This window comes from Amborella trichopoda, chromosome 4, assembly GCF_054954075.1.
Source record: "Amborella trichopoda isolate Santa Cruz 75 chromosome 4, AtrichopodaSantaCruz75HAP2 v2.0, whole genome shotgun sequence".
Lineage (NCBI taxonomy): Eukaryota > Viridiplantae > Streptophyta > Magnoliopsida > Amborellales > Amborellaceae > Amborella > Amborella trichopoda.
In genome coordinates, this window is record NC_142339.1 from 3,234,664 (window position 1) to 3,258,499 (window position 23,836).

The window sequence follows — 23,836 nt, forward strand, 5'->3', positions numbered from 1 at the left end:
GAAACTGAGAAATTAAGCATAATATAATCTAAATGACTTAATCTACTCGCACAATATATGTGAAACTCCTCAGCTGAATGGAACTTTCTATATGGTTAATGGAACAAAGCAGCAACAAAGACATGTGATCAATATATGTGATACTTCTCAGCTGAATGGAACTTTCTATATGGTTAATGGAACAAAGCAGCAACAAAGACATGTGATCAAAAAATGTTAAACTCATGCACACACGCAAGTGTGCGAGCAAAAGAAAAGAAAACAACGATCTGCAATGAACTAAGGAAATAAAGCATGCTCAAGTTGAGGTGGAAATGGATGGTCCAGACCGAATCTTGGACCAATTGGCTCACTAATGGGTTCCGAACCAGCAATGGATCATCCCTTGGCCTGGCTTCCCATTATTCGGGTCTCTTTTATGAATGAATCAGGTGTACAGGATGCATCCTGCTTACACACTTCCTCAGTTCTCTGCTTCTTATTTGCTGCCAACGTGCTTGCTCTCTCCACAGATATAACCTTCCCAAGAAATGTCAACTTGCATTACATATTCAAAGCATGAAAGGAAAGTACCAATAACTCAAAATACAAGCTCAGAGCACTTATTTGCAAATATTGATGAAAAAGAAACTTACTGCCAGAAAGAACCTGCTTCTAGAAATTAACAACAGTGCTTAAAGTAAAAGAAAAAGAGAGCTCCACATAAAAGGCTAGGTTCCAAGCCTCTACAGACGAAACTAATCATGTTGACAAATGCCTCTAAATCAAATAAAAAGAAAAGAAACTGAAATAGACATCAAAAACGTGAAAACAACATAAAAGCAAGCACAACTTAAAAATTAAACCTAAAAGATAAGCTCAAAATTAACATGGACAAAGAAAAAGAGAGAGCAAACGATCCCAACAGAGAACAACCAAATAAAGAGCTACCAAGGAAAGACAAGCTTCTATTGGAAGATTTTTTTAAATATTCTAAATCTATACCTCCACCCATACGCAAATTTTTTGTTGTTAAACAAATTGAAGCAAACAAAAGAACATGGTTTTACCTATGTCCTAAGATCTCCCTAAAAACTTTACCAAAAGCCCACAATATCTGGACCACATTTTGCTCCAACTGATGTTGCAAAACTTTAAGATCTCCCTAAAAAATTACTTTACCAGAAGTCCTCAATATCTGGACCGCATTTTCCTTCAATTGATGTTGCAAAACTTTCTACATAAAGTGACTATACAGAAAAGAAATGAGACAAATATTTCAAATGTAATAAGGTCCAAAAACACAAAAATACCTATGGGACCCCTAAAAGCACCTGTTGAGTCGTGTGCTTGAGAAGCCAAAACATCATCCTTGAAATCGACAAAGGCAGCATTCCTCAACCTGCTTGCAACAAAGTAGAATCAAATTTTCCGTTCCATTACCAAAATAAAGCATACCAAAAAAAAATAGCATCTTCTTCATTGATAAAATATATATATATATATATACAACAGAGACTGAATCAAGAAATGCATTTGTTTCTCAAAATAGAACCAGAAAATCCACAGTACAGCACAAAGTAGAGATTGAAATAATTTCCAAGCATAAATTACCAAAACAAAGACAGATTCATCAGATAAAAATGAAGAACGTGTGAGGCAACTGCAAACAAAGTGTAATTCAAAACAAACCAAAATAACCCATAAGAAAAAATGTGTTAGCACTGAAATGAATAGAGGATGAGAATTTATGGGAACAAGAGAGTTAGTTGATTGTGAACTTTCAAAGAAGAAGGTGATGAAAATGGATGAGTAGATGAATCCTGTAATACAGAGAGGAAGAAAATTGCTGTTTCTATATATTGACATAATACAGAGAGAGAGAGAGAGAGAGAGAGAGAGAGAGAGAGAGAGAGAGAGAGAGAGAGAGAAAGAGAGAGAGAGAGAGAGGGAGGGAGAGAGAAGGTATTAAAGGAACCTTGCTGTTTTTTTATATTGACATCACAACTGCTTCAATTCATCACAACTGCTTCAATTTGTTATTTCTATTGCATTTCAAGTGGAGTATACCAAACACATTTAGTTAAACAAGGCATGTTATCAAAAATTCTATTAAAGGCAGAAGCGAGCCTCAGCTGGCCAGCATCTGTTAATGGCGGATTGATTATCACAAACAAAACAATGAGATCTGGTGGGATATATTGTAGCATATGCATCTTGAGCATGATTGTGACCAAAAATTATTACAAAAAAAAAAAACAATGAGAATAATTTGTGGAGTATAGAAAAAATTGTGGGGTATAGAAATTACAACAAATTGAAGCCAAACCGGACTAGCATTGACTCCATCAGACAAACTCATATGTCTTATTCAGTTGGTTTTATCCGTATTTGCAGATAGTAATCAAAACCAGAATAACATCCAATCAACTGAGGATATAGTTGCAAAGAACAACATGAATAAGGGGAGAAAAATTGTGATTTACAATAAAGAATCCTAACCAACTAGTAGATGGAAAATTACAAAAATAAGCCACAAAAACGAAATCGGGAGAAGGATTTGTACTTACCGATCTACAAAAGTCACACAAATGAGTCTTCTTGATGGAGGTTTTTTTCTTCAAAAAAATCCAGCAACAACGGAGTAGGAAATGCACGTCTGTTAATGGCGGATTGATTTCTGGTGTTGGTCGAGAATCACGATGGGCAGTGAGGTGCAATGGCTTGGGGAAGAAATTGGAGGTGGAGAGAGAACATGATAGGCCCGAGTGGATATCAATGGGCGGCGTGGATCACGAGACCAGCACTACGATTTTGCAATTCTCGGATATGTTCATTCCAGGTTTTTTCTGGAATGAGACTAAGCTCGTTTTGGGTGCTTTTGAGGATTAGCCAAAGCAGGTCTTGATCGATCAAAACAGATCCAAACAACCCAACCAGGGTCAAAACCAAGATATCTAAAACCAGGTTTTCCTAAAGATAGGTCCCAATTCCCAAACGACCCATTAGGGCCTTAATCTTATACAAACCACACCCCTTATCTTTTTCATTTCCAAATATGATGATATTGGCTCCCTGAAATTCTCTTAATGGTGACATTGGAACTCACATTGTTGGACGTTTCTACAACATTATGAGAAATGGACCTTCCAAGTAGTCCCCTTCCTTTTGATGAGTTTAGAGTTACCAAAAAGGGTACCTTATTTCTCTAGAACAAAGCAACCATTGTTGCCAAAGATAAAACACACGAATTAGAAGGACCCCCTGTTGTCCCAAAAAACCCAACTAGATGAGTCGATGATAATGTGAAAATTGAGAAAATAAATAGCCACAAAAAACAACAATCACAAAGCAAACAAATCAAAATGAAATAACATAGAAGAATACCAAATTTTATATGGTCCATCATAGATATGACTACATTTACGAGTAAAGATGATCAACGGTTTCACCATGCATCTCCCAAAGGTAAAAGAGGGCTCTCTTGAGATGTCTCTCTCTAAGTCAAAAACACACAAAAACCTTATATACTGTCTCAAAACCTACATGACCTCGTCATCCAAATGCATTAATCGCTAGAGTTGCAAACAGTACATCGTATTCTGACCTTCAGCCCATTATCGACAAAAAATAAAATTTTGGGTATAGAAACTCATTAATCCATTCTTGGGCATCCAAAAAGAGTCAACTAGTGATGATTGAGGGCCTTGACAAACCATTGCAGACTGGGCTTCCATAGCCAAGGTAAAGAAATATGGAAGAGATTGGAGATATGAGTTTACCATCAACCAGAATATGGAAGGATGTGCTGGAAATATGGAACAGGAGAGGCTCAATCAAGTACTCTTGAGGTCAACTTTCATACAAATGCATCCATGCAAAAGTTTTACAAGTATATTCGTGTAATACCTTTAGAAGGCATTTCTGTCATTTTTCTATTCTTTTGTTTCCCTCCGATTGTTCTGTTTTACTCATGGTTAACACTACCTACAGAAGATACTTGCCTAATAGCACATTATATTATGTAATGAATAAAACATATGGCCAGGTTCTACTTTTCATTCTTCTTGACGCTTTCAATATCTCCAATATTGTCTTTTTGATAAGAAAATATTTCAAATATTCCTGCACTATCTTCTATACAATAAACACAGTCACCAGCTCCTTTTTAAGCATAAGAATGGGCTAATCAAAATAAAGAAAAGCATATCTATCCACAGAAAAAGAGAGGTCGCTGAAATGTTTTGAGATTGATATGAAACCCTGAAGGATTTCAGTATGCAAAGTATTCACAATTAAAAGTATCTAAAGCCACAGCATTAGCTCTAAAAAATCGAGTAAAGGCTACATACTAAGGGGGGTGCTCCCACTGCTTTAGGAAGGGATCCACAAACAAGAGACATGATGATATTGAGGTTTTGTGCCACCAGGAAGAGATCCACTACTTCAGCTGCCACCAAGTTACTTCAAATACCCGGTAATTTCTCAAAAGGTGATTTGGCCAATCCCCATATACCACCAATTAAGGTTTTGTGCAATAAAGGTCCTTGTAACTGCAATCAGTTTTCAAAAAAGCGGACCACCCAGCGCCTAGGCGGTCCAGAAGGCCTCGGTGCATTGCCCAGGCCTAGGGAGCCAAACTAGGCGGCAGTCCCTAGGCGGGCGCCCAGCCCTGGGCGGCACCCAGGGCCTGCCCTTTGCCTAGGGGCGGAATTTTTCTTTTTTTTGTTGTATTGATTTTTTTTTAAACATAAAGGGTTTGAAGGATGGGTTTTAAGTTCATTTCAAACCTAAACCCACAAGAACACATTTTAAATAGAAAGAAACCTCAAGAAAACTAAATTTTCTGACTTTCATTAGATCGAAGTGTTTCTCAAAGTTTTTGAAAACGGATCCAAACATCACCCAAGTAGATTTGATTTAGTTTTGGAGTTTTATAATCCTATTAAATAGTGTTCTTTATTATTTTAGCACCAGAAAACATCTCAAATGTGGGAGTTTGGAGTTCGAGCAATCAAAGTAAGTGCAAAAAATTATGTTTTAGATTACTTGTTTTCTTTGAGGTGTCTTCTTCAGGATCTAGTAGAAGTGGAGATCAGGGTTGGAAATATGGATATAACCTGAATCCAAATGACAAAAATTGTATTAGATGCAATTTTTGTGAAAAAGATACAAAAGAGGATATAAACCTGTTTAAGAAACATCTGGCGGTATTAAGAGGGATGTTGCTCCTTGTAAAAATGTTCCTGAAGCTATCAGAGAGGAGATTAAGCAATATATGAGTTCTGTAAAACAAAAACAGGAACAAAATCCTTGTCATTTGAATAGGTCTATTTCTGCTACTTCTAAAAGAAGTGATCCGGGTTGGAAGTATGGTTATAACCCAAAACCAAACGATAAAAATTGTATAAGGCGTAATTTTTGTGAAAAAAATACCAATGGGGGTATTAACCGATTCAAGAAACATATTGCCGATATTAAAAAGAATGTTGCTTCTTGTAAAAAGGTTCCTTAAGCTATTCGGGATGTCATTAGATAACTTCTGAATTTAAAAGAATCAGAAAATGATGAAAATGAGCCTTATTCTGTGGAAATATCTTCTCCAGGTTCTTATAGAAGTGGTGATCCGAGTTGAAAATATGGTTATATTATTGTGGAAATGATGCTAATGGGGGCATTTACCGGTTTAAAAAATACCTTGCCGGTATTAAAGGGGATGTTGCCCCGTATAAAAATATTCCTCAGACTACCAGGGAGGAAATATTTGAGTTCAGTGAAGCACAAAAAGATAGAAAAGTGTAGAGCAACCAAGACTCTTAGGGCCTCATCTACACATACTAGTAAGAGGGAAGTAGAAGAAGAAGAAGAAGAAGAGGTACATTCAGAAGAAACAGAGGAGGACGAGGTAGATTCAGAAGAAACAGAGGAGGACGAGCGTTATGACTCTGATGATGATGGCCTCGATTCTGATGCATATGATGAAGCTTACCATATTCCTTCTGATGATGATGATGATGACGGAAGAGTGAAGACTCTTGGTGTTGAGTGTTGACTATTGTGTCCTAAACTGTATATTTTCTGAATTTATATATATTTTTTTTTTCTTATTTTTAGTTTCTAGTTCTACTATCTAGCTTCTGTGTGTACCGTCTACAGTGTATCAATATATCAGTGTATGCTTGTATAGTTTTACTGTTTTAGCATTGTATGAAAATATGGATTATGGTCTTATAGATTATCAAAATTCTCTTCTCGACTTCTATCTCTTTTTTCTAACTGGGATTATAGTCTTATGGATTATCAAAATTCTTATGGATTATCAAAAGGGTGCGGTTTGTATAGAGCCTACCTTTAAATAATGTCGAGGTATGTAGTTTCAACACTGGAAATCTTTGTGATAGCCTTACAATATATTTTAATATTTATTTATAAAGTTTAAAGCTTCAAAAATGGTGTAGATCGACAGATCTATGAAAACTTGAAAGTCTTGAAAATTGACGGTCAAAAAATGCATTACAAAATACATTATTTCCAAAACCTGAAATCAATTTTTTTATCATGTCCATGCATCTTGATGTCAAGATGATCAATTTGAGGATTTTGGGCATCAAAACAATCTTGTATAGTGAAATTTTTTAGGTAGGCTCGAATGTGATTGTTTAGAGCCTCATAGACTTTTCCCTTATCGAAATTCTTATGGATTAATCATTATCAGCCATCACTCATCAGTTTTTTTTAATCAACTGGGCCGCATAGGTTCTGGGTGCCCGCCTAGGCGACCTGGACACCCTTGGCCGCCTGGGTGCCGCCTAGCGCTTTTTGAAACACGGACTGCAATCATATTGTACATGAAATTTATTATTTGGTCCCAGAAGATATATCACTTCTTTTTTTTAGAATTAGTGTTTTAGTTATATATCTTTGCAAATGACTTCATTAAGTCAAAATTCTGAAAAGATGAATGAACAGAAATTCGGAATGAACATTCCAAAAAGAACTATACTGGCATAATAGTACAAAAAATCATCCACTGATCCTAGTGAATTTCATTACATTCTGTCTAAGCATTTGGCAGTTTTGGCTTCATTAATTTATGCAATTGTCTCTGGGGAACCCTGTCATGTAATAGCATAACTAAATCAGATTATGGAGAAAACCGCATCATGTAATAGCACAACTAAATCAGATTATGGAGAAAATCCACCTCATCCAATGAACCTTTAACTGTCAATAAATAAATGAGTACCACCTATTTAAAATAACAGAAAGAAAAAAGAAACTAAAAAAAAAGAATTAAATCCATTTTCGAAAAGATCATATATGTGGAGCACATCATTCAACAAGAGCGAGTAACAATTGCTTCAAAAGGCAATGTAAACCAAAGCACACAGACGGCAATCGAATAGCAAAAACAGTCACAGATGTAGGAAAAAGAACAGCGAAAACATCCTTCTTATCTCCTCTAAATTCTGGAGCAATTCATTAAAATACATAAACTACAGCTCCGGAAGAAACCCAGAAACCATACACTAATTCTCATTATTCAAACTACCAAATCAAGCACATTGTTCGGAACCTGCCACGCAAAAATGAGATTCGAACGCCCATGCAGAGACCCATAACATTAAAAAGAAAAAAGAAAGACAGAATTGCAGCCACATTCAAGACCAAGGCACAATGAAGCATGCGACAAACAAAACATTTATTTCTCTCTCTTACCAACTACTTCAGTTAAGAGCACCCACACCTGCCTCGTTCTGCCTAGCGAGCTTGGTCCACTCAGTATGATACGAGCCTGGCCTATCGATCCTCTCATAAGTGTGAGCCCCGAACAAGTCCCTCTGTGCCTGCACAAGATTTGCAGGAAGCCTCCCTCGCCTATAACTATCGAAATAAGCCAAACTCGCATTCATACCAGGTGTACTGATTCCGGCCTCAATTGCCAAACCCACCACTCTCCTCCAAGCCGTTTGCCTTTGCACCATCTCTCTAGCAAATTCAGGGTCCACCATAAGATTCGGGAGAGCGCGATTCCTCTCATATGCCTTCTTTATCCTATCCAAAAACACAGCCCTTATAATGCACCCACCCTTCCAAATCCTTGCCAGTTCACCAAGGTTTAGCCCCCACCCTTTCTCAATGCTCTTTGCTCGAAGCAAGTTCATCCCTTGAGCATAACTACAAATTTTCGAGGCATACAAAGCCTGCCTCACATCTTCAATGAGCTTCTTCTTTTCGACCGCCGGCCTCGCCAAGACCTCACTCAACCCAAACTCCGAAAAAGCCTTTGATGCCACTTCTCTCTCTTCCTTTAACCCACTGAGATACCTGCAATCGAGCGAAGCCGCGATTGTGGGTGAAGCCACGGAGAGCTCAGCAGCTTGCTGAACCGTCCATTTCCCGGTCCCCTTCATCCCAGTTTTATCCAAGATCTTATCAACCAGGTCCCCCTCTCCAAACCCATCCTTAACCCTAAATATATCAGAGGTGATCTCAATCAAGAAACTCTCAAGCTCCCCCCTATTCCACCCCTCGAAAATCTCAGCCAATTCCTGGTTACTCAACCCACCAACATGCTTCAAAACATCATAGGCCTCAGAGATTAACTGCATATCACCATACTCAATCCCATTGTGCACCATCTTAACGAAATTGCCTGAACCCCCGGGTCCTATATAAGTAACACAAGGCCCATCAGATACCTGCGCAGCCACCTTCTCAAGAATATCTCTGATATTCTGATACGCATCAAACGATCCGCCAGGCATCAGTGAGGGGCCATTGCGAGCTCCCTCCTCGCCACCCGACACGCCCATGCCGAGATACAAGAGGCCACGGGCAGATGCCTCCTCAATGCGCCGCTCGGTGTTCTCATACCATTCGTTTCCTCCATCAATCAAACAGTCCCCGGGCTCCATGAAGGCCGAGAGGGTCTCGATGGTCTGGTCAACAGGTCTCCCGGCCTTGACGAGGATGACGATGGAGCGGGGCCGCTGGATGGAGAGGATGAAGTCCTGTGGGGAGCGGTGGCCGAAGAGGGGGAGGCCCCCCTCGGCATTGGCACGATGGACCGTGTCGTCGACCTTTGAAGTGGTTCGGTTGTACACGGAGATCGGGAATCCCTTCTCGGCAATGTTGAGGGCGAGGTTCTGGCCCATGACCGCAAGGCCTGCGAGGCCGATGCGCGAGAGCGTAGCCGCCTCCATTACCTAGCTTCAAAGAAGAGAGAGAGACGCAGGAAGCAAGAGAGAGATGGGAGAGACACAAGGTTGAGGGAGGGAGAGAGGAGAGGGAAACTTAGGAAGGGAGAGGAGCCTTTTTTAAGTTGCAGAGAGAGCAGCGGCCTTTTGAAGACAGAGAGAGAGAGGGGGCCATTTTTTAGAGAGAAAAAGGCCGGGAGGGGAGTGACGGTCCAGTCGAGGAGGCGAAAGGGCAAAACGTGGGGGGTGGCGGGCGGTACGTACGATGCGCGGGGTAGATTTCTATTGGTGATATAGTTGTGCCACCCATTTTATTAGTATTCCACCCACGGAGCTATTGTTTTTAAATGTCTCCAGGTCCTAAGTTGTCAATTGGCTCCGGCGTTTTGATACGCTACTGTAATCTAAGGCGTCTCGCTTGGCCCTGTTAACGTTGGGCCGGGTCAAATTTAAATAAAAAATAAAAAAATTATCAAAAATATATATTTATTTTTATATAATTGAAAAAAAAAAACTCTCAACTTTTACAAATTTAATCCTTTTTTTTTTATATATATATTTTTTTAACCAAAATAACATTCACAATAGTCGTAATATTGTGAAGCGTTAGCATTATGGTACAGTGTTTTAAGTATCGTAATTACTACCTCATTTTATATGGCATTTTAAATGTTGTGGTAATCGAAATATTTTTTAAATGTGAAAACTGCAAAAAAAAATTTTGTGTTCGAAGTTTATAAAAATTGAAAGTTTTTTTTTAATCCGTAAAAAATTAAAATATACTTATGATAACTTCTTTAAAATATAAAAAAGAGTGCCGAGGCCGAATCAGACCGACATCAGCCCTAGTCTAGCCCAAAGGCAGCTCAAGCCCCGAGAAAAAGAAGGTCAAGCCTGATCAAATCAAATTGGTGCCAACCGTTACTCAGCCGTTTTGCCATAATTTTAGTACCATGCCCTCGTCACTTGGCCACCGGAGTTCGAATCGGTGGGGACTCGATTTTTTAGTAAATATTATTTTGAAATAGTACAAAGTATTTCTCTAAACGAAATATAACTGTCCACAATCCAACCTAACCAATCCTTGATAAAATATCTTAAACCATGGGAGCTATTAACTATGCTCCATGCACTCCTATCTTCAAATTTGTATGATGTAAAAAGATTTCATGTTCCCTCACAAACATTTTCTCCATTCACTCGCTCCTTACGCATTCCTATGTCTCACTTCATTTGGAATAATGGTCTCAATTTACTTGCACAAAATTGTTACAATTTTTACTCACACTCGTATACTGCCCATTTTTACACCACCCGTTTACTGCAGGCCCATTATCTTTTTTCCTTCTTTTTTTAAAATGGGTTTTTTACTCCACTCATATGAGACTATTTATTTTTTATAAACAGATATCCCAATCACTTTTAGACTACAATCTAATAAATAAAAAAATATCACAACATTCAAGATATTTTATTTTAGACTATAGACTCAAACAACAATACATCAACCAATCAATTTCAAATATAATGGTTAATGATGATTGTAAACTTTTTGTATCAAGAATAAATTGTTTCGTTGTATACATTTCCTTTCTTTAATTAGCCACTTCCAATTTTCTTTAATTAGCCATTTCCAATTTAATGTCATTGAAATGTAAGAAATAGTGCCACCTTGAGAGAGAAAATTAGAAACAGCTGCAATTGAGGGATCAGAGAGAGAGAGAGAGAGAGTGCAACCCACAGGAATAGGTATGGGCCACTTTTGGCCCTATTAAAAACAAAATACACAACAGGAGGCAGCCACCCACGTTAGCATTGGCCGCTTCCTTTTTAGCCAGATTAAAATAATATCCATGAGAGAGAAGAGCCTCTCATAGTAGGAAAGGGCCAAAATGACCCCTCTCTCTCTCTCTCTCTCTCTCTCTCTCTCTCTCTCTAGTGCAATATGAGACTTCGAATAATGTTGCCGAAGTGCCCCTCCCCCTCTCTCTCTCTCTCTCTACGTGTGCAAGCCTCTACGATAATGTCGCCAAAATGACCTCTCTCTCTCTAGACCTCGAGAGAGAGCCAGAAGGCTTGAGGAAAATTTAGCCAAAATAACCTCTCTCGGAGAACGTAGCCAAAATGACGTCTCTCTCTTCTATAGAGAATTTGGCAATAGAAATGCAACCTCATGCTTCCTTTACAAAAATCAAGAAGCCCATAATCTCAACTTCAACCAAACTTTCTTAGTATTTGATCAGGCAGGAATCAAGCAAATTTGTATTCCACATTTTTCAGACTTTCAAGTAGCACGGGTTCCACAGACATGTTTGGCTGCTTAAAGCCGTCTTAATTTCCCACCTCAGTAATGGGAAAACTATAAAACAAGAGAGAGAGATAGAGAGGCATGTTACTCAAAAGGCCGCATCCCATGCTTAGCATTTACTCTGCAAGAGGCTCAAACTTTAGGACCGGGTTGTGAACACTCATCTTCTTAAAATCACCAGTTATCAAATCGCCTAAGTATCTGACACGATGATGTTTCAAATCAGTATAAACTCAATACCTCCTAAGCATATCTAAAATAACAATAGTTCTAAGAACATCAAAAATGATTGGAAAATTGTTTCATGCTGGCTGGACTGCATTTCTACATATGCGGTCTAGAAAGAGTAAAGCATCCATCTTAAAGATAGATGCAAGTAGGTGTTCCATCTAAAAACAATGGAAACTAACAATCCAAATGTTTTCTTACTAGAATTATCATTTCTAGTTTTTAAAATTTATTTATTTATTCATATTCATGATGTCCATGTTAGAGATTACATGTCCTTAAAAATTAAGTCTTAAAATCCAACTCAAAAATAGATTTATCAAGCGGCCTGCATTTCTACATATGCAGGCTTGCCCGCATAGAAACAGGGTCCAAAATGATTTTATTCAGCAATAAAAGTTTTCAATCATCCAGTATCCACCAAATTAGAGAACTCAAAGAGACAGGTAAGATATTTTACTGTAGCAGAAAACCTCCTAATAGTTAAGGTTGGTTGCAGAAGTTTGTCATTTTTATTTCCTTAGTCATTTTTCTGTCAGTGTTTTTAGTTAAAATCTCAAAAAAAAACGTTCACAAGAAAAGTCACGACTATAATTCTTTTTTTGATCTTTTTTCTTTTTTTTGGGCAGAAAGCTGAAGGAACCAACAATTATCAGAATCAAAAGGGAAAAAATCTCCTTACTGGTCTATTTGAGAACTAAGCATGGGAGTTTGTATAAATTAAAAAAAGAATTCTACATTCAATCCAGATTCATAACATATTGTGACTTCAAGGACAAACATTATTTCCAAAAAAGATCCTATAGAAAATGTTTTCTTACTGCACAAAAGTTAGGGTTCAAAGGCATGTTTCTAATAAAGTTACGATCTCATACCATTCTTTGTGTCATCTGTTCGGTTCGAGTCACTCTCTTGATTCTCTAAGAGATATCGGTCGAAGAAGAGCTGAATCGTTCTCCAATAGCGATCCCCACCGGACAACCAAGTGTCCATGTGCATGCCACTTGGAAATTCAACAAATAGACACCTTGAATTTATCAAGGATGCACTTTCATAAAGCACTTTCATATGAGATGGAGGAACCATCTCATCTTGCAAACCAGATAAGAATAGAACTGGCTGTTTGATCTGCAAATAATAAGAAAAACGTTAAACCATAAAAAACCTGCATGAATGAGAGATAGATAGAGAGAGAAAGAGAGAGCATCAACATTATTACCCATAATGAAGCTCATAATTTCTTTTGTTTTTATGAAAAAAAATTTTTCCGGGGGAGTTGGGGGTCGTTAACTTTACTTCATTAATGGTATGTACACTGTGTGTATCTTTGTACTTAAATAACGACTAACAAAATGATCGAGTATTTCCCACAACACTCAAATGGTCATAACAATGGGTTATGAATGAGAAGTTCCCTCTCTTGCCAATGAGTCAACCAAGTCATCAGCTTCTCACCAGTCGTATTTGAGTCAGCCAATTCCTTAGCTTCTCTTGCCAATGAGTCAGCGAAGTCACCAGGTGTATTTGAAACAAAAGATTCACTTCCAAGCAAATGTGGACGATCTCTTCAAAAATCTACACTAGAAACAGGAAGCTTTTTTTGTTGCCAATACAATCATGTTAGCAGATTCTCCTTCAATCAAAATGAAGTTCCTCACCAGCATCAAGTTTCACAAACCAATTAATAGCACTTAAGCCTCCAATTGACTAACATCGCCTTCACCTTGGTGGCCCATGAATGTTAAAAGGAATTCTCCTTCACAACACCTCAATGCTCCCCATGGATCTCCGTGTGCATCTCCAGTCCGTACTTCTATATCCTTATTAACAGTTCTCGTAGAGGCTTCTTCCCCTCCTCTGGAGGCCTAAGACAGGCGACCCTCTATTCCCTTTCCTCTTCGCCAGCACTGCTTAAGTCTTCAGCTAATCTATCTCGGGGTTATGTAGAGCTGGCCTTCTTAAAGGATTTGAGGTGGGAAAAGGAGAAACGGTAGTATCCCACCTCCAATATGCAGACTACACCTTACTGTTCTTCATTGTAGTCCCTTCTCAAATCCATAACCTTAAGCTTTTCCTCAAATGTTTTGAATTCAGTACTGGCTTCAGGGCTAACCTAGACAAAACCAAGTTAATGTGGATTGCTGTGGAATCCTAGACCCTTCTTGTCCTAGTAAACATTCTGCGGTGTAAGACTGAAGTTTTTCCCTCTACTTACTACCCTTATGTATTGGCAAACCCAAAGCCAATCAGTGGAGCCATATTGTAGATAGATTTGATTGCCGCCTGGCAGGTGGAAGGGCATATTTCTATCCCCTGTGGCCACCTCAGCCTCATCAAAGCAATTGTCGCCAACATCCCTATCTTTCAGATGTCCTTATTTCAGATGCCAGCCTCAATCGTGAACCGCCTCGAGCAACTCATGCGAAAGCTTCTCTGGTCTGGTGAAGGGGACAACAAATATCATCTCACTTCTTGGGCCAGGGTGTGTACCCCCAAATCCCTAGGAGGTTTGGGCATCCGCAACTTGAGGCTCAACAACCAAGCCCTTCTAGACCAAGCACGATATCTACCTTTGGCGCCTCTCGGTAGCAGCAAGCCAGCAATTCTCTGGGTGATTTGGTTGGAGCGGAATAGCAGGATTTTCATAAGTGAATCTTCAACCGTCCAGGTCTTGTTTCACAAAGCGCAGGGCTATATCCGTGGTATTTTGGCACATCTGGAGGGAGGCCAACAATGCAGTCAACCCCCTTGCTGAGGAAGGCATCCCACAACAGTCGGACTCCCACTTTCTTGAGCAACTTTTTGAGCTCTAAACGCCTATTGTATCTTGTTTGTATTATTGCTTGTATAGCATTTTTTGGGACCCCGTAGTTCGTTGTTGTATACGCTCACCCGCATCAGGAGGGCCATTTTTTGTACTCTTTTCTCTCTCCCTAGTAATACAAAAGTGAACACTTCCAAAAAAAAAAAAGGCACCTCCATGCTCCTGAAAACTCTTGCGCTCCCTAAACTTTTCATGGCCCTGCCATTGAAATATAATGTCACAGAACTTTTAGGGGGGGGGGGGGAACCACCTAGTCAAGCTTTTCATACTATTCATTTCACAACTTGCAATAGTCTTCCACTGATTTATGAAGTCAGATGACTGGTATTCGTATTAGACATCCAAAAGATGGTCATCTCCTTAATTTTGGTCACAAGTGAGGTGATACTTGGACAATTGTTTTGGAAGGTTCTCATGCTCCTTTCGAGCCATATCAACCATGGGTTGGTGAGGACTAGAATCTCCATAGTCCATAACCATCATCCGAAGTTCAGTAGTGGTGGGGAGCATCATTGTTAAAATAAACTTTCTATCATCTCCAGCATAACCCATACTCAATCAAATGAGTATAAGCTTGAGACCTATTACCCATCTAACAACATGGCATTAAGTGTGGGTAATAGGTTGGGTCGACCCACCAACCCGATGCGTTGCCCCTGCTTGGATCCCGGTTTGGGTCCTATCTTTGGACCCAATGGGTCGGGTTCGGGTCCAGAATTAGGGACCCGACATCGGGTTGGGTTGGGTCGGGTCAAGGTTGGCATGAGTCAACCCGCCCCGGCCCGACCCGAATATTTTATATGTACTATTCATTTATTATAGTAATATTGTATATTATATACTCTACAATTATTTCGTTATATTTTTTACACATTACATGGCATAAGTTTTAATACAATGTACTATTATATAATATCTTACTATTATATATATCTTATAGCTAGAAGCGTAAGGGGATTCCTGAAAAGGTTTCTATCTCTTCCCTTCCACTTCTCGTTTTCGTTGTTGATAGCTACAGGCATAAATAAGAAGAGAGAGAGAGAGAGAGAGTTATGAAAAATAAGCAGTGCTTGACCCGACTAGGTTGGGTTTGGTCTGGATTCACTTGACCTTTACCCTACCGGGTCTGGGTCCGTGCCCAACATGGATCATATCAGGTCAACTCCGGGTTCGGGTCGGGACCAACCCAGCCTGAATATATTAGTACAAATTACACATAAATAATACTAATTATGTAGATAAAATATATAAAACAATTTTTTACATATTTTTTTATTTATAGGCCAGGACCCAACCCGACCCACTCCAGGTCTAATTGACTTGGACCGACCTGAACCGCACCGGGTGCAGGTCGGGCCCAGGTCTAGCTTAGACCTAGTCGGGTTGGGCCAGGGTCGGGTTCAACCCGAACCCACTCCAACCCATTCCCACCACTACATGGCATGTATAAAATGGTGATGTATTGTTTCTTCTTCTTGTTTCGCATGATGCAGCAATCACGTATCAGTATTCCTTATGTATCAAGTAGTTCAAAGTAAGGTCTTTATCAGCTATGCCCAGCCATAAAAGAACTTGTATCTTTTGCAAGGCCAGAATGCTCCACAGTTTGCTCCCTACCACTATAGGTTTGGTCTTTGAAAGCCCCTACTAATACAGAGAAAAAGGATTTAAGAGTGACTCATCTGTTTTAGACTCCAAATCAGCCTGTCATCGCCCTGCTGGGAATGAGAGTATGGTGTTGACACATTGCCATGACTTCATTTTCTTTATCTTCTATTGTCAATGGAAGTTAATGTACAGATGCTTCAACCTTTCACCTTTCATGGTGCTTGTGCCACCGTGCCTTCTGGTTTGGAAACTATAGGTATAGGCTCAAAAATTATTCTTAGAAGCTGTGCCATCCAACCATAGATGGCCCCCCATCTAATTCTCCTGCTGCTTACAACTTTAAATTTCAGCTGTTTGGTGAAGTTTTGTTCTTCCCCACATATGCTTTTCCAAGCACCTAATGTCCCTTCTAAGGAATTTGTTGCATTCGGAAGTCATCCACGCTTATCAAGACCTTAAACCATGTCCTGCTACCACAGGTGATCATCTTGATTTCCAAACCTACACTGTTTACATACCAACACTTTGTTAGCTTGCTTAATTTAGTGTAACCAATCCCTCCTTTGTTGATGTGTGAAACATACCATCCCCCATCTGACCAAACCATACTCTCTTTTCTCCGTTTCACCTGTCCATATTGATTCCCTTCAAATATTCTCAATTCTATTGACCATGCCAATGGGCGCTTTAAACAATGACATTCCATACACTGGAAGATTGGCTAAGGTAGCCTTGATCAAAGAGCTTCTACCAAGGAAAGGTATTCATTCTTCCACATAACCAGCCTTCCCTCCAAACTCTTCATGAAACCACTCTGTAGGGCTTTGTTTGGTTTACTAATGCACATTGGCAACCCCAAGAAGAGTAAGGCAATTCAACTATGCCGCCCTCAAATCAAGATGCAAGTCATTGCATTTCTTCTTCCACATGTATGCCTAATAGTTCTTTTTTCTGCAAGTTCACTTTCATAACAGGACTACCTCAAAACACTTCGCAATAACCACAAACCATTCAACTGCTCATTCAATGGCTTAGAGAAAATTATTATGCTGTGAGTGCACTAGACATGCGAAATTACCAGGCTACTTAGAGATACTCTAAATCCCTTCAACCAGCAGCTATAATACGCCATCTCCAACATTCTGCTAAATGCATCAGCAGTGATCGCAAACAGAAACAGATGCTCTCCTTGTCTCAAAACTCTCTTACTATGGAAAAGTCCATGAAGTGTAACATTGATTAGCACTGAGAAGCACATAAACATACATCCGTTAATCCAAGACGTCCATCTTTGTCCAAAGCCCATCATGCTCATGACCTCATCAAGGAAATCACAATCTGCATGGTAGACTTTTTCCAAGTTTACTTTGTAGGTGCATATGCGTTCTTTATTCCTTTATCTAAATTTTTCTATCTTTGACAAAGGTCCTTTGTGGCGGTGAAATGACCTGATGCAATATTGTGTTAAAGGTCCCTGTGGTGGCTAAATGACCTGATGCCATACTTCTCTTATTCTAATGGACAGTGCCAACACCAAAATTTTAACCTTGCATAAGATCACAAATAACTAACAGGGAGTTCAACAGACCAGTTTCCAATATTGAAGACCACAATATTAATTCATCCCTAATAACAAAGAACAACTTTAAAGATAAGAACTCCCAACAAATTCCTTGGAACACAGTCCCAGAAGAAAATCACCTGTCAGTTATTTCTTTACGAAGTTCCTGGGAACTGGAAAAGGTTTTCAGGTTGGAGAGGTATTTGCAGCACATGTCTTACAAGGTAGATTCCTCAACTCATAACTACTTACTCAATTTATATTCCAGTTTTTCCCTTGCATGCCAGTAGCAGCTCCACCACCCTCTCCCCCCCACCAAAAAAAGGAAAAACACAGAACACCCTACCCCTGTTCCTTCACTCTGTTTTCTTAAGTAAAAGCAAAGCCCGTAGTAGCTTAACAGGTTACGTAATTGCTGCACAGTAAAATGTGTTTTTTTTTTGTGGGGGGGGTAGTTAAAGGTGTTACATTTTAGTAATACAAAATCTTAGTTTCATGAAAGCATGATTGAGCCTGGTGACACCAGTCAAAAATGACCATTTTTAGAGCCAACATTTCCAGTTGGGTGTCAAAGCATATATATTATGGAAAAACAATTCAACTAGTGCAGAAAGACAATTTAAAGGATTCTAAATTTATAGTGACATATATGTGAAAAAAAACCTTCTATTAAGTACGAGACAGTAGCTTTACCTCACCAATAGCCTCAACAGTATTCCAAGGAGAGCGGACAAGGAAATTGAGAACCTTTGGGCCTTTACTTGTTCCCCCAATGAACCACCTCAGGAAGGGAAGTACAACTCCAGCCATGTCTAGTATAGAAGTAAATGTATTTTCCAATATCAAGGCAGAGACCTGCAATTGGAGCATAGCAAGAATTAAAAACACAAAGCATGCTTGATCTATTATTAGAGATAAAAAGAGACTAGAGAGATTTGTCACCTTGTCAGGGTTGTTTCTCGCAAGTACAGATCCAACTGCACCCCCAAGAGATCTCCCAAAAATAACTATTTTTGTTGGGTCGATATCAGTTCTCTGACACAGATAGTCTAATGCTGCCTGCCCAGAGGCATAACCCCAAACAATGAATTCCATGACATGAATCAAGACGCAAAAGGCACCACTTGATTAGTGTAAATGACTACATAAATTTAACAAAACCTGTGCATCTCTGGTAATGCCATGCTGTGAAGGGTAACCATCACTTTCCCCATATCTGTTCAAGATGGGCATAATATTTTTGTTTCAATCAAATATATAAGCCATAAACATTACTCAACAGTTTCTTATTAAAGAATGCTGAGCTAGAATAGCAAAAAGACTATTTCAAAAAGTACCCCCGGTATGATAGCATAAACACGTTGCATTGCAATTTTTGCAGCATAATGCGAACAAACTCAAGTCGGTGGGCAATATCTGCAATATGATGGTTAAGGTTGTCCTTAGGAAAATAGAACCTCAAGACATATTTTGATAATAAAAAAGCGAAGCCCCAACTTAATCATATCCAATATAAAGCATCAGGATACTGCCAGCATTTTCCTGGAAAAAGAGCATGGTTGGACCTGCAAGAATCAACTACAATAGCATTACAAAGAAGAAAAAAAGGCAAGCCATGCAAAAATAGGCATAAGGCATTGGATGATAACTAATGTAATTCAAAAAGAGAACCCAAACAGAAAAACTGTAGATCCATTGAACACATCATATTAACAAGGAAATTTGACAGAAATAAATATGTCTAGGACTATATGCCTTCACATACATCCAAACTACAAAACCTTCTAGTTCACAATTTCAAACTTGTCCCTGGCTAATTTCTTTCAAATGTTGACAATTGAGCATTTTACTAAATAGCAAACTAGTTCAGGAATTAGGATATAAGATGATTGAGCTGTAAACGGTGAACAATGTTCAAGACAACGGTGGCAGCCACCTAGTAACCTGGACGGACATTGTGTGTAGAGAGAGAGAGAGAAAAGTGAGGAGGGGGGAGGTTGTTTTCAAATTTCAAAAGTATTTAACCTATTCTAAAAATTACATTTAAAACTAAAATTTACATGTTTACAAGACCAAATCTTTGAAATTTCCCAAAATTTTACAACCATTAGCCATTTAAGCCAAAATTAAAAGTCACACAATATAAGTTTACATCTATTAGGCACTAGCCATTTAAGCCAAAATAAAAAGCAACAAAAATTTACATCCATTAGCATTTCAAATATTTCTTCAAAGTTCAAAATTCAACACATTCCAAATTTCCAAAATCGAAAGTTCACAATATTTAAAACATTACATAAAATTTAATGATCATAAACTCAAAAAGAGCCCAATTGGGTTTCAAATTTGCATTATAAATTAGAAACAAAACCAAAGCTAGGCAAAAATATATGTAAATTTTCAAATTAGCATAATAAATTAGAACATAGCCAACTATAGCCAAAAATATACTATAATCACAGTAATAGCAAACACAAAAAAAAAAGGAAACAATCCCACTCAAGAACTTTCATCATTAACGTAAAGCACAACATCAAAATAAAAAATAAGTAAATGATAAAAAAGCATAACACAACACAATGCACGAAAAAATATGAAATCCTAAATATAAACAATGAAATTTACTGATCTTTTGATAACAAAATCAAAGTAGGCTTAAATAGGTCACTTTCAGTTGCCAAAAGCTCTCCTTCGCAACCACTTTAATCTCCAAAAGGTTCCAGGTCAAATGCCTTTCGATTTCACAAGGAATCAAAAACTTCAAATCCGAATTCGACCCTTAAAAAAAAATTTGATTTTGAACTAGAAAGTAATTTTTGGGGCATAAAGAGCTATCTAGGTTTTGGGGAGCCAAAATGACCCCCAAATACTATTTCCTCCCTTTAAAGGGGAAATTACATTCCCTGGCCTTTTGGCGAGGGCAATTTCTGCCCTTGACATAAGGGCTCAGGACAGACGCCCGCCCAGGTGGTGCTGTAGGCAACTAGTTGACCACCTAGGGTCACCGCCCCACACTGGGCGGCATAGGCTTAGTGGGGGAGGTGAAGCCTCTCAAGCGGCTATGTGGCCGGATTTTAGAACTATGACGGTGAATGTGAAGCAAGAACAACTTCTATGATAAGTACAAATTATGCTTCTCCCTAACCAAAGAAACAACAAGTGCCCTTAAACACCATGAATTGGTTAAATTATCTCATTTCAGAGATATGCACAAATGTTATATATTCTTGAATCACCTTATAGTTTAACTTTTTCATGACCTTCATGTTATTTGCAAGAAGAAATTGCACATGGTCCCTAATATCGAGATTTTGTGTCCAAAAGCAACTAAATCATGGGTTGTATCCACCATTTTTCCGACTCATTTATGAAGAATTGAGTTGCCCATCCTATCGTTGAAACTAGACATGTTGTGTACTCTAATCATTCACCACAAATCAACTTTCCACAACTTGGATTCTTAAAGCAATTTCTAAGATCCTAAAGGAATCATGATACATGATATCATTCTCCAAATGCGCAATCTGTACATATCACATAGGAAATAGGCTAATAAACATATTTTATAATGACATTTGGCATTATTTCATTTGTGAAAAGGGGCTGGGGTCGTGGTGGTAGCATCCCCACATCCAGTTACCACATCATGGTATCCATTCCTACCGCTAACAACCCCAATTTAACACCTTCAAAATGTAACTCTCTAATCTATTAAAAAACGGGTAGGGACCTGTCTTCCCCACTGAATTACCCAAAACAAAAAACAAAAAAAATATGCAAAAGCACATCATTACTCACAAATGTTTAAAAATACATTATACGCTTCCCACCTTAGCTATCTATTGCGGCAACTACATCAAACCACACAAACAGCTCCCAAAACTCCTGCAAATGCAAGCAGACACAATTCTACAGATTGCAGTTGGAGTTCTTGACCATTTGCAAGTGAGAAAAATCTCCCTCAATTGTCATCTCTTCTAATGTGTTAAAAGGGAATGAGGCCCTAAGCACCTCACCTAGGCTAGACAGGGCACATATGGAAGGGGCACCTGCCTAAGGGACAAAGGTGCAGTGGTTTGGCACCCACTCCCCACAGTCCCCAAAGACATCCCCACCCCGACCCCCCTCCCCCCCCAAAAAAAATAAAAGGTGAAAAAAGAAACACCCCTGACACCCGCTCACCTCTTTTGGGGCGCCTTAATCATGAGGTGCCTGCCTAAGAGGAAACATCTGCCTAATACAAAACTGACCTCTTCTTCAGTAGTTAAATATTTTAGAAACTCCATGCACACAAAATACATGATATAGGACACATGCATGATTCCTTTTTTGTAAAATAACTCCTTGCACACAAAATACATGATATAGGACACATGCATGATTCCCAAGCACAAGGTGCATCTCTCTCCCTAAGATTCACGCCATATCAATGGTTTACTCACACCTCCGAAAACCCAATTGGCTACATGGATTTTGCAAAACCACAATCTCCAATTCCCATAATACAAATTTTTGTATTTACAATATACAAACTGTAATAATCAAGACAAACAACTTCCATAGAGGATATTAGATACAGCCATAAAGGGATAGAGCAAACCTAATCGTGCATTATCCTACACTACGGTGGAGACCTAATTCAATGCAATTCAGTAAGTCATTCATGAATCAGTATAGTACAATGAAACGTGCAAATAAGAGTGAAGACAGCAAAGAAAAATACTAGCCCTCCTGAAAATTCAAGTCCTCTAACAAAATTTCCCCATCAAATGGAAGCATGAGAATCGACCATATATACTGAAACACTTCTGGTACTAACTTTAAATTAATAATCAATTGCTCCAAAACATTACTCATTAAAAAAAAAAAAATTGGAAAAGAAAATCAAGTGAAATGTAAGCATACAATCAGACTACACATCAACAACAACAACAAAAAACAACCACAAACAAACAAGAAAAATCCAAAACCCTAACCCCAATTCTGAACCTAACCCTAAACACTCAATCTACAGTCGTGAGCAAGCACCCAAACAACAGAAAACCACGGACACAAACACAAACAATGAGAAGTTCACACTCAATTGCAGATCAAAAAGGAGAAAAACGCCATTACCTCTGCAATCTGGAAGGAACTTGATGAACCAAGCATGGAGCCGAACCCCGTCAGAAGCTGTTAACCAAACATCCTCGTACTTGAGCTTAAGACGAGCAGGGGTTATGGGATAAGATTTTGTGAGGCCTGGAACGACGGGGACATAGACGAGCTTCTCCTGCAAGGCAACGAGCAAAGCCATACCTGCAAATACGATGCCCCCAACTCCATAGGCAATGGCGCTCCAGTAATTCACCATTTTCCCGGCGAGAGAGAGAGGACTCAGCTGGTCAAGAGACGAATGTTACGCATATATGGAAGAGTAAAGTGACAAAACGTGACCTTATCTTTTGTGTAATGACGGAGTGAGTCAAGTGAACAGTTGTTTTTTTTAAAAAAAAAAATTAAAAATTAAAAGAAAAAAAAAATTCAATGGGGATGGCGAACCCCTACACGTTCTTTAAAATAGTAAGTAGTTTTTTAATGCATAATGGAAGCTACATTCCCCTTCCTAAAAGAAAAAAGTTCATATAGAGACCAGGCTCTAAACCATCAAATCAGAGCCTATCTCAAAATTTTCACTAGCCCAAACATCCTCAAACTAATCATCTCGACATTAAGATGTATGAACATGATAAAAATATAAAATTCAAGTTTTGGAAATAGTACATTTTGTAATACACTTTTTGATCGTCAATTTTCAAGATTTTCAAGTTTTTTTAGATCTCTCGATCTATACTATTTTTTAAATTTTTTAAAATTTATAAATAAAAATGAAAATATATTTTAAGGCTATCAAACAAGTTTTCATAGATCTCACGATCTATACTATTTTTTAAGCTTTTTTAAATTTATAAATACAAATGAAAATATATTTTAAGGTTATCAAAAAGATTTTTAGTATTGAAACCATATTTCTTGACAGTATTTAAAGGTAGGCTCTAATTTGATTGTTAAGAGCCTATGTTCTATACAAACTGCACCATTCCCTAAATGTAATTGGTCCGTGGGGATTTGGGCCCCCCCCTTTTTGG

The 23,836-nt window shown here is 38.6% G+C and overlaps 2 protein-coding genes across 9 annotated transcripts; both read right to left on the reverse strand.

Moving 5' to 3' along the window:
* Nucleotides 1-58: 58 nt before the first annotated feature.
* On the reverse strand, nt 59-9,190 carry LOC18439361 (6-phosphogluconate dehydrogenase, decarboxylating 1, chloroplastic). 8 transcript variants are annotated; one of them, XR_002281836.2, is made up of 3 exons: nt 7,727-9,190; nt 1,314-1,381; nt 59-519 (listed from the first exon to the last, which is right to left on the reverse strand). XR_002281836.2 is itself a non-coding variant. In XM_088864350.1 (2 exons), exon 1 carries the CDS (start codon nt 9,183-9,185, stop codon nt 7,707-7,709), a length of 1,479 nt encoding a protein of 492 aa, XP_088720476.1. In that variant the 5' UTR covers nt 9,186-9,190; the 3' UTR covers nt 1,157-1,381; nt 7,699-7,706. The 8 variants fall into 8 exon arrangements, 1 of the variants encoding a protein (XP_088720476.1); XR_002281835.2 differs by having other exon boundaries at nt 1,293-1,381; XR_016053813.1 differs by having other exon boundaries at nt 59-537; nt 1,293-1,381.
* A 2,197-nt stretch (nt 9,191-11,387) lies between these two features.
* WAV2 (alpha/beta-Hydrolases superfamily protein) lies at nt 11,388-23,090 on the reverse strand. Its single transcript, XM_020670454.2, has 8 exons — nt 22,824-23,090; nt 19,238-19,273; nt 19,046-19,124; nt 18,870-18,924; nt 18,651-18,767; nt 18,402-18,563; nt 12,591-12,843; nt 11,388-11,688 (listed from the first exon to the last, which is right to left on the reverse strand). Exons 1-8 carry the CDS (start codon nt 23,059-23,061, stop codon nt 11,681-11,683), a joined length of 948 nt encoding a protein of 315 aa, XP_020526113.2. The 5' UTR covers nt 23,062-23,090; the 3' UTR covers nt 11,388-11,680.
* Nucleotides 23,091-23,836: the final 746 nt, after the last annotated feature.

Excerpts from the sequence above, each read along its gene's own strand:
- LOC18439361 (XM_088864350.1), bottom strand. The coding sequence starts at position 9,185 with ATGGAGGCGGCTACGCTCTCGCGCATCGGCCTCGCAGGCCTTGCGGTC.
- WAV2 (XM_020670454.2), bottom strand. The coding sequence starts at position 23,061 with ATGGTGAATTACTGGAGCGCCATTGCCTATGGAGTTGGGGGCATCGTA. Across the intron at positions 18,768-18,869 it reads GCATTACCAGAGATGCACAG|GCAGCATTAGACTATCTGTG; the intron begins GTTTTGTTAAAT and ends GCCTCTGGGCAG. Across the intron at positions 12,844-18,401 it reads CTGTTGAGGCTATTGGTGAG|ATCAAACAGCCAGTTCTATT; the intron begins GTAAAGCTACTG and ends TATTATTTGCAG.